Below are 11,655 nucleotides of genomic sequence, written 5' to 3'. Positions count from 1 at the left end.
GCATGCGTGGTACTGTAAAAATGCACGCAGCTGGTTGTCCTGTCCTGCGTCGAATAGTCTTTCTTGGACGATCGATTCCCGCGCCTGGCAAACTTTTATTGTGGTGGAATTTAATCGGGCCGCAACGATCAAACAGGGGGAGTTTCCCAACCGGGGCGCCGCGGCCCCGGTTTGCGCACACGTAGGGTAGATTAGACCCTGCCGGGTACCGATTTGGTATTACCGGACCGCTACCAGAGGTACGTTCCGGCATACCCTCCGCGGGAGTGGCTCGCCGGCGGCACGGCGGCGGCCGGGACATAGACCCTCTCAGCCTTTTTAGTATGCTGTATGGGCCATGGCTTATGTATAATAATTAATTGTAACCATACTAGAAGCCGAGCAGGCTGAGTCTTACGACTGTTTTCACGGTAGACCCTTTCTTGCCACGTAGTGAGAACGAGAAGGTAACTTGTGACTACACAGACTGCCAAAGATGGACAGTACCTGAAAATGAAATCCACGAATTCCTTAAAGAATCGGTGCGATCATCGAACAGCGTTCGGAGATGCACTTGAAAATATTGAAAACTATCCTCTTAGGCAAAGGGGAAGCGTGAGCTGATGGGGTTTTGATCCATTTTTGCAAGCATACCGCATTGTGCCTTAAACTTACAAGGGTTAGCGATAGTTCTTTCAGCTGCCAACCTGGTGTGTATATTCCGGTGAATCAATGCATGAATTCAATTATAAATTACTGCTGATTACCATAATTCTGAAAATGAAATTTTTAGAAGTTTTATCTAATTAGTGTTAATATCTTTATACACGCTCTGAGAAAGAATGTGAATTGATATTCTAACTGTTGGCACAACTGCGCAACGTTTGTTCATGGACCAGCATTTATTGTCGGAGCATGTATCAATTGCTGTCACCACCACCAATTAATTGCCACACCATTGCCCGGCCGAATGGTTTCACTATGCATATGTGGCAGTCTCTCCACCAATACACTGTCCACGGTCCCGACTGTCACCCTAATATATGTTGTCGGTGGCAACCCTTGGCTTTCAATCGCGCGCGTCACGACGTTTCACTAGCTCCTACTAGCCAGTATGTTCCAGATGAGGACGACGATGATGCGCGACATCCCGAGTGACGTTTGCATGCTCTTGGAGGATGAGGAGGACTCATTAGCAATTCGACACTGTACACGCCGGCGACAAGCGACGACCCGCTGCCGAGCAACGCCATCTTCTGTCTCGGCGAGCTTAATTGATGTTGCCGCGGCGACGGCTGCGGCCGATGCAGCCTTCCTCAAGGAACGACGTCCTTACAGCTGTCGTGCTGCCGGCAGCTGAGCGCAGATGATTCACGAAGAAGAAGGAGAATGAGAGCTGGTGGGGGCGGAGGCGGGAAGCGCGTGCCAGCGGGGGACACAGAGGCGGGGAAGCAGGAGCAGAAACAGATCGAGCACGAGCAGTGGAGGCGCTACGAATGAAAGCCAGGAGACGAGAGTGAGGCGCCTAGAATGAGAAGCAGAGCACCCGAGGAGTGAGTGCGCTACGAATGAGACGCCAGAGCACGAGAGTGAAGGGCGCCTAGAACTGAGAAGCCACGAGCACGACGGATTCTTGAATGCTCAACAAGAGACAGAGAATGCAGAGAATCAACACTGAGCAAACCAAATCACAAACATGGCCTGAATATGCCGGCAAGAGGACATGCAAGCATGACCCAACAGAAGCCAAAAGCAGAAGGTGAAGACGAAGGAAAATATGTGGCAGAAAAAAGAATTTTGCAGTAACAAACCGAATCGGCAAGAAAGAAGCCAGCTCTGTTGCTACCAAAAAACAACGAGGAGAAGCAGTCTGGATGCAAAGAGAGGAAGCAGCGAGTTGTCCGGCAACGGACGTCCCCATCACCGGAGGTCGCCTACCTTTGATCGAGAAGCACCTCTGGCATCGCCCTGCGTTAGGCAGAAGTCGCCAGATTGTGATGGAGACGAGGAATTCTGCGGAAGGAAGGGACTTACAGGAACTCGATGAAGAGTCAGGGAGAGGAAGAGAGAAGCTTTAAGTCAAGGCCGACGGCCGTGAGCGGATGTGGTAGTTTACTGCCAATGACCTATGAGGATCTACGTCACCAACAAATTACGGTACAAATACTTACATAGTATTCACAGAGTCAGGTAATAATGAGAATAGACATAATAATTATGATTAATGGTTATTAATAATAGTAATAATAATAATAATAATAATAATCGTCCTTGTCTTCGTTCTCCACTAACTAATCAGTAAATGATAAACTGATTTATTGTGGTAATCATGTAACCGTCACCCATGAGTAGTTCTGGTTTACCGTTACAATGATTGTATGTGCAAGAAATATTCAACGATGGACTGCATGTTCTGCGCTCGAGCTGTACTTGTTCAATTAGGTACATCGAATGTTACTATAAAACAGCCTTCAACTCAGTACTTGCCCTCCTCGGGTGTATTAACATGGATGCTGGGTCACGTTGTTCATGTGTCGATCAGCCCAGCTAACTACTTCTATGAACTTAAATGTAGGTATCTCAATTGTTGCAATATCTGTTAATTTCCGTTTTAACAGCTTGGAACAAAACATGGAAAGAGCATTGACCAATGCGATATGTTGATGAGTCGACACTCTTCAAAGGGCAACTGAGGCATTTTCATAAAGCATAATCAGTTGCCAAGATTCACTAATTCTTATGAGTGCAGGTACAGCTGCGATACTTACTCAGTCATTGTGTAGTCATCGACTGCATCGAATTATCAAGTAAACTTGCATTCGTCGCTTTGGCTCGGATTGACAATAGAATGATGTGCAAAGAAAGCATTGCATAACCATTCTCGATAGTTTACTGAAACAATTGGTAGCTTTTGATAGTTTTACTTAGCGAGCCAGAGAGCAGGACATTTCATAGCAAATGACGGTGACGGAAGAGACTCGGGGTTCAATGGGTTTTTCAATTACGTAAGTAGTTCATCAATAATCATTTCTAACTATCAGAACACTATGCAAAATTAAGGGTTGCCCCTAAATACTCTCTTCTCATAAATATTGATCTTTTACCCTTTCATACTATTACAATCTATATAGAAACTGACTATTAATACTTACAAATACATTAAACTTTCATACCACCAATGACTGTTAATCGGGGTTTATGTAAATCACAATATGAATAATTAATGCTATGTCGTGTTATTAATGTACCCTTCTTATGTTAAATCATATAGCTCCATCTGACATAGTCAGATGCAGCTTGTCTCGATTATGATCGTCCGCTCCGCTTCCGGTCGTCCGTCGCTACGGTCGTCACGATCCGTTTCCGCGTCGGATCGCGTCACCGTCGGTCGTCCGATCCGTCGGTCGTCGATCCGTCCGTAACAGCCCTCGCCGGCAACACTTTCTCAACGCTCGACGTAACCGGGTCACGATATTCGGGGCGTGTGGGGGGATCCGTCAACGGAGTTGCGGATGTTGAAAGCTGGGGTCAAGGTGTTCAAAAGCGTCAAGAGGATGTAAAGAAGGCGGCGACACATTCACTCCTTAACTTAAGGTATCAGGGAGAAATGCAGAATTGCGACGCACAAATCTAAACGGGTCGACCTGGCTCGTGATAGTCGGATGTTATAGCATTCATGGTAGGAAAGCCATCACTGTTGCCGAATTGGACGTCAAGGTCAAACGGTCAATGAGCACAGGGGCAGATTTTAAGACATTTTCTGCAGGCGACTATGCCGTCTGCGCGACGCGATTGAAACAACTTTTTTGTTTTCAGGCGGTACCTTGCATTTTTATGGCTTATTCGAAAGGACCATGAAAATGTCCCTTTCACGTGCCTGCACATGCGAAGAGGTAGTGTCGATAACTTTATTGGAACCCTCAAGAGGAGGGTTAAACATGGATTGGTTTGACTGTTAACAAAGGTCGTGAACTGCTTTTGTATTAGGCCCCCATTCCCTCCCTCTTCCCCCTCCCCCCTCTACCCCCACCCCTTCCCCCACCCTCTCCTCCTCCATCTGCGATAGTGGGCGTGTCCTAACAATGATGTGTACGCAACTGCGTGTCTGCATATCTGCGCCTAACAAATGTGGTACTACGCACGACTGAAATTTTACGTTTATAATCGTAGCAACAGACCTCAGATGAGCCCAGACGCTCTGCGGCTCTTGTTTTATATAATCGTAATAAATTCTATCACTGCAGGTCAACACTCCTTCCACTGTTTTGTTTAATAGTGTGCATAAATAAAACTGAGCTGTTGTGGTTTTCAGGTCTGTGATAAGGTCTTTTTTGGGAACAGAAACTTCCTGGAGCATCTTGGACATAACATTCATTTACAGAATGCTGCTGCAAACACTGGTAATGATGTGTTACGTGTGAATTAATAACTTCCTTAACATAATTCTTTCCTAAATTTCAGCCTGCAATTGTGAAAGATGGCAAGTAAGCTCTAAATTCCACTTGGTTGATCTTTCAGTGGTTTCATGACCATGGCTTTATGTTTCAGAGACTCACCAGGCATATATTTTACACCAGCCATCTGAGATCCAAGACATTGTGGATGAGATCACTAACGATTACCTAATCGGTAAGAAATGCAGCACATGTTGTGATCGTACACAGTTTCCTTCGATGCAGCCGAACACAGAAATGAACCTGCTACCAACATGGACTTGTGCATCCCACTGAAGCAAAATACTATTATTATTATTATTATTATTAAATCTGTATTGCATGTAATTCAAATACAAATACATGTACTGAAGACAGTCCTTTACATGGAGAAAAAAATCTGATAAATGCAATAGTGTTGAGCAGTTAAAATAATCAAATTTCTGAGTGATACATTACAAAACAGCGCTATACAACATGTTGAAAAAATGGTTTTTTTAATTAAAAAAAATTATGTATATCTTAATCTTGCAAAAGTATTGAATGTGTATCCATTTGAATCCTGTTCAGTCTGTCATATAATATACATAGGCAGGGTTCCCCCTACTATTTTTAGGAGGCATGTGGTTTATAGACAGTTGGGGGAGGGCCCAGGATGGGCTGTACAAATTGGAGTCAATTACGTATATAGTAAGTGGCCCCTATACACAGGTAAACGAGATCAGTTCAGAGAAGTATACATCAAGCTGTGAAAACACATCGTGTCTGTTTCAGGATTGTCCAAAGTAAACGTAGCTGAATATATGGCATGTCGATTAGGCAATTAGGCGTGTCAGCAGTTTTATGAGATGTTGCAAGTTAGCTTAAGCTTTGATGCGTTAAAGGCCTGGCGAAAACCCTGCTAGGTTATCAAAGGGTGTTGTGAAAGTAACTGTAAAATTTCGGATAAACTCAGTGTTGGAATATAAGAATTCGTGACTACAATCTGAGGCTGCCCGAGATATCTCATAGCTTTTCGAGTGTATATACAATAAGCAGGGCTAGTTGATTGCTTTCCTCCCAATCTTAATGAAATAATTAATGAAAATTAATTAAGATTAATCTAATGATTAATCATAATTAATAGGTAGGACTCTTGCCAAGCAGCACTGCTACAGGAGTGTTTAAAAAAGAAGCTAGTCTAGTTTGAGTAACCATACGATAAAACATCAGGAGGTCGGGGTCATCTTACTCTGGTGGATTCCTTAATTGACCTCCGATTTCATCGTTGAATTGTCGCTCGCAGGTCTGGAGCACATTCTTTTTGTGACAAAGCCGGTACTAGAGTGGCCGCCGCACATGGAGTGCCTGGCCTGCAAGTCGGGCTTCCGTCCAATAGATCTGCCCAACCACGTCTGCACGACGCACCACAGGACCAACATTATCGTGAGTGTCGGTGCAATCACATCCACGTCGCGTGCCTCTGTCCGGTTTCTGTGAACCCTTGTCTGTGTGAGGTTTAAGCCATGCAACACTGTTACACTTTGCCTCAACCGTGACAATTGTGCGTGAGGTTGCAGCAATGCAACACTGTTACACCTTGCCTCAACCGTGACAATTGTGCGTGAGGTTCCAGCAATGCCAGACTGTTACACCTTGCTTCAACCGTGACAAGTGTGTGTGAGGTTCCAGCAATGCCAGACTGTTACACCTTGCCTCAACCGTGACAATTGTGCATGTGACAGAGGGTTACCTAGTTGTTTGGTTCATAGCTGTTGCTTTGTTTTGTGCGTAACGTCATTGTGAGTGGTGCTGCCTGACCATCAGCTGTGTACGCTGGTCTCTCTTCTATCATGATGCAAGGTCTCGCAGCTTGGGAGACCTCATAGTGATTTTACCCCAGTGAACACGTGTGTAAGAAAGAACTGAGCAATGCAATGCTGTTGTATCTCGAAGGTATTACCTGAGCATGCAGTAATGTGTCACATAGTTGTTAGGTTGTGTTATTCATTCGGCTATTACTGGTGGCTGTTGGCATCTTAAACAAGGTATACATAACATAGTTATAGTTTATTGCTATCTGTACAGCTTCATGGTCTCATACAATAATCCAGTCAACTCTCATTGGGGCAGGGCTGTCGACACGTGTGATATGAAGACCAGATGCAGGCCTGCACATCTCATATGTCATGAACACAGCAGCTTAATCATGGGCGATGATGGGTCACAGCATTTTTTCTGGCATCCCAGTATATAATGATGATGATACGATAATCTAAATGTAACTGAATCAGGATTGTGTGTATCCATTGCAGGAGTTCTTCTATCCTGAGTATTTTGTGAAGCTGAAGGAAGCCATGTTCACGCCTGAAGCAGCGAGGGACCTGGCCAAGCAGATAGAGGAGAAGCACGGGCGGCAGAAGCTCAAACTCAAGGTCAGCAAATAAACCGCTTCTTGTAGACCCTTCGACATCTCATCCAACTCTAGATATAATAAGTCTCTAATTATAACTACTCTTATTTATTATTCTAAGATAAGTTTATAGAGATGATTGACTGTTCGTATCTTCGACATCTGATGGTTTCTCTGTCATTAACAGATCGTTATGGACACGCTGGATAGTATTCTGGAGAGGGGAAGGAGCGGCGAATTCTACACCTATGAGAAGTATCGCAAGAACGCGCTCTACAGAGGTTCCACGCCTGAGCGTTCGGTCATATTTGGTAGGTTGAGTTTTGTCACAGTCTCCACGCACTCGCGTGACAGGGGTGATGCTTAGTTGTGGAAATTTACAACAAGGTTCAAGATGTCTATATATAAGCTGCAAGATATATAATATGAGCTCTGCACATGCATCGTCATCTTCATCGCCACCTAAAATAACCCCTAACCCTAACTGAAGTGTTAATCGTAACTTAATCCTAGCCCTTAAACACTGGGCCTAATCTAACCATAAGCTAATCTTAGCCCAATCACGTATGCGTGGTGGTGCTAAAGTCAGGCGTCAGAATATTCCTCCCATCTGCAGATATTCACGGATTTGGCAGGCCCCTGAGTTGGCTCTCTAAAACGTTGATGAGAAAATTTGACAGAGATGACCACTTAAGATACTTGGGTTAATTTTTTGATGCTAGAGAAAGCTACTTCTAACTCTCATTAGGATCGTAAACATCACATTTAAAAATAAAAACAATTAAAAATGAGCAGTAAGATATCGAATTATGAAACTTGGATAAAAGTTCTCTCAAGTATATTTTGACAACATTATTTATCCATAAACTGAGGGGACTGGCAGATTTTAAATGCTTGGAAATAGAACTGAATATATCTCAGAGCATCTTCCTACAGCTTCTGGGGTCTTAGGCGGATCTCAGACACCCTGCCTAGAGGGAAATGCCTCTCTGTGAGTAGCAGGTTCTCCAAAAAGTTTGATTTTCTGTTTCCATACTTGTTAAGTAGACTTGACCTCTGTGTTCACAGGTATTCATCAATGTATAGTGTAGCGTAGCTGGCCATCCCCACCTACAATGTACGCAACAGCAACATCAGACAGATATGACTGTGTGTATGGATCTTCTTGTATCATCCCTTCTTGATCTCGGCATTCCGCATGCATCCAATCATTCACTCGCTGCATGACACATTCCACCCACTTGCTGTGACAGATTCTATCATTCACTTGCCATTACATCCGATCATTCGCTAGCTGTAACATCTGATCATTCACTTGCTGTGACACATTCCATTATTTGCTTGCCATGACGTCCGATAATTCACTTGTCGTGACATTCGATCATTCACTTGCTGTGACATCCGATCGTTCACTTGCCATGACATGTGATCATTCGCTTGCAGTGACATTCAATCATTCACTGGCCATGACATCCGATCATTCACTTGCTGTGACATTTGATCATTCCTTGGCCGTGACATCTCGATCATGTCACTGCCACTGACATGGTGATCATCCCCGTCTGCTGTGACATCCGAGCATTTCACTTGCCATGACATCCAATCATTCACTTGCCATGACATCCGATCATTCACTTGCAGTGACATCCGTTCTTTCACTTGCCATGACATCCGATCATTCACTTGCCATGATATCCGATCATTCACATGCTGTGGCATATTCCATCATTTGCTTGCTGTGACATATTCCATCATTCACTTGCTGTGACATCTGATCATTCACTTGCAGTGACATCCGTTCTTTCACTTGCCATGACATCCGATTGGCTTTCACTGGCCGTCCGACATCCGAGTGTCATTCACATCGGCCGTGACATTCCGATATTCACTTGCGCGTGACAACCCTCCGACCCCCACTATCCCCCCTCAACATTGCCATGACAGTCCACACCAATCATCCACATGCTGTGCCATATTCCATCATTCACATTGCTGTGAGCATGCTGATCATTTAACTTGACATGACATCCTGATCATTCACTCTGCCATGACCATTCCATCCATTCACAACCCCATTGACACATCCGGATCATTTTGCCTACGTAACGGTATCACTTCTTGTTCTCACAGCGCTCAGAGAGGTTTAGCGACCAACAAACCCGAAGAGGAAGCGTTGACAAGCGGTCGACCGGTCGATGACTGGTGGAGACTGCCGCACAGGCGAATGAGCTAGAAAGCCCACCCCGATCCGTCGTCAGACGCTAGCGCGTGGGATTGATGGCTGCCCTCCCAGCATCCTTATCCGTCAGGCCGGGTCTGTGCGCTGGGCACGATGGTTTGTCTTCCAGAATGCCGCGCCATCCACTGGAGGCTCGTCGGGTCGATGACCGCACCCTCCCTGCAGGCGCATGAGCTGATGTATGGGCGAGTAACGATCCAGCCGCTCGGACGGTATGTTGACGTTCGTTGTGTATTGTTGTCGACCGTGCTGACGTTAAGGTTTGTTTTGTGTGTCTGTGTGTGCACTGAAGCACCGCACGGGATGAAGGCGGGTGAAGGATGATGGTAACTAACAGTCGCTCGGTTCTACCCCCTCCCTGTATAATGCAGTTGTTTCATTCATCGTGCTCCGTGTTTCACTTTTGCAGATGAAAAAATCAAACGTCAAAAATTCCAGGAGAAGAGGAATGAACCGCTGAACGGGGGAGGAAAGAAGGAAAGGGTACAGGAGAGGAGCTGTCGCGGAGTTTCAGCGCAGGAGGAGAAAGAGGAGGTAAAGCCATTGGAGTAAGAGGAGAGACAAGGTTATAAAAGACGGGTACAGGTATGAGAGGACGTCCACAGATTGAGAGGGTAAGGGGAGGGGTCGCAACTCAGAAGGAGGAGGAGCAGCGCATCAGAGGAAGATCCAACATTCGTTAGAGAGTGATAACTAGCAGAGAGGGGGCAAGCATTCAAGAGGATGAGGTACAAGGCATCAGAGACGATGGTACAGCAATCAAGAGGACGAGGTAAAGGCCATCAAGAGGAGGAGACCACAGCAGTTAGAGGAGGTGTGAGAGAGGAGGAAGCATCAAAGGACGAGGTGGCAGCCACTCAGAGAGACCACAGAGCAATGGGTGAGAGGAGGAGAGAAGGGGTTAAGAGATAGAAGTCGAGAGAGAAGGAAGCGGTGGGGGCGTGCCCTGTCGAGCCACCCCCCCCCGCAGCTAGGCGAGAGAGTGTAGGCACGGGCCAAACATTTAGTGAGAAACCTCGCTGATCGCAGTCTATCAAACTGTTCCCAGCGCGCTCCGCAGCCGCCGCTCCACCCCGCATCAACACGAGTACCCGACGCAACCCGATGCAACAGGAAAGATGGAACGGGGGATACCCCATTTTCAGAAATTAATTACGCAGAAATGCCAGGATGAGACGGATAATGGAAATGAAAAGACAGGATATGGCATGATACGGATGATGGGACTGTAGACAGTAGAGGAAATGGAGAACAGGATGAGGGGATGAGACGGATGAGGGGATAGACAGGATGAGGGGATGAGACGGGATGATTCTACGAGACAGGATGAGGGGATGAGAGGGGATGATTTCATGAGACAGGATGAGGGGATGAGACAGGATGAGGGGATGAGAGGGGATGATTTCATGAGACAGGATGAGGGGATGAGACAGGATGATGGGATGAGACAAGGTGGCGATGGCACGAGAGAGGCGCACACAGACCGAGCGAGGTCTGGGTTCGTGCAGACGCGTCACCACGACAGCGCCTCCGATCGCCATGGATACACAAATGACTCACCCGACAGATCACAGAAGGAGCAGCAGCACTGTGACAGGGGGCAGTCGGCTGACCGCGGCGACCGTCGCCACGGCGACCGCCGCCGTGGGCGGCACGACGTCGACGGGAGAGACGGCAGGGAGGGGCGGGACGCACGCAACCGACCCGGCAGGAGGGACGGGAGTCAGGGAGACCCGGAGTCATCCCGTCACCGGAAGCAGCACGGTGGCGGAAGCCGGCAGTCTCACAGCCGGGATAAACGCTCGCTATCGTTGTCATCCGAGGAGGACAGGAGCAACCGAAAGATGGGCAGCAGGGTGAGGGATCGATCCCTGAGGAACCGCAGTAGGGAGGCAGGAGGTCGCGAGAGGTCGAGGGCGGCGGGCGACGCCGGGAAGAACTCGCCGCCACGTCACACGTCGCGATCCGGGAGTGGCGTGAGTCGCGGCAGTGGCAGCGCACACCCGCCAGGTGGCGCCGATGCCACGGCGCGTGACGTGCGTGACGTGATGGACCTCGCCGCGCAGATCCGGGTCGCCATGGCGGCGGGTGATGAGGCAGCGTTCGCTAGGCTGAAGAAGAAGCTGAACGCGATCACGGGCAAGGCTCGAATGGCGCCCTGGGCGCAGAGCGTCGATGCCAGGGCTACTGGTGCTGCCCCCGCTCCAGCCGTCGTCAACCCGCTGCAGATAGCTGGTGGTGGCGGCGGCGGATCATACTCTGACACAGGGTGGTGCGGCTACGGGATGCAGGAACAGCAGCAGGGATATGGGATGCAGGATGGGATGCAGGAACAGCAGCAGCGATACGGGATGCAGGAACAGCAGCAGCGATACGGGATACAGGATGGGATGCAGGGATACGGGATGCAGGAACAGCAGCAGGGACACGGGATGCAGGAACAGCAGCAGCGATACGGAATGAAGGAACAGCAGCAGCGATACGGAATGAAGGAACAGCAGCAGGGATACGGGATGCAGGAACAGCAGCAGGGATACGGAATGAAGGAACAGCAGCAGGGATACGGGATGCAGGAACAGCAGCAGGGATACGGGATGCAGGAACAGCAGCAG

General features: G+C 47.7%; 1 protein-coding gene across 1 annotated transcript in view; it reads left to right on the top strand.

Moving 5' to 3' along the window:
- LOC106810181 overlaps positions 1–11,655 on the top strand; it is a 33,615-nt gene that overhangs the window by 10,907 nt on the left and 11,053 nt on the right. The window contains exons 3-7 of the mRNA XM_014813463.1: positions 4,292–4,379; positions 4,528–4,608; positions 5,698–5,837; positions 6,707–6,826; positions 6,992–7,115. Of these exons, the coding sequence (XP_014668949.1) occupies positions 4,292–4,379; positions 4,528–4,608; positions 5,698–5,837; positions 6,707–6,826; positions 6,992–7,115 (553 nt within the window). The remainder of the gene's footprint in view (positions 1–4,291; positions 4,380–4,527; positions 4,609–5,697; positions 5,838–6,706; positions 6,827–6,991; positions 7,116–11,655) is intronic.

This window comes from Priapulus caudatus, unplaced genomic scaffold (assembly GCF_000485595.1).
Source record: "Priapulus caudatus unplaced genomic scaffold, Priapulus_caudatus-5.0.1 Scaffold416, whole genome shotgun sequence".
NCBI lineage: Eukaryota > Metazoa > Priapulida > Priapulimorpha > Priapulimorphida > Priapulidae > Priapulus > Priapulus caudatus.
This window is presented reverse-complemented; position numbering and strand designations above follow the sequence as displayed.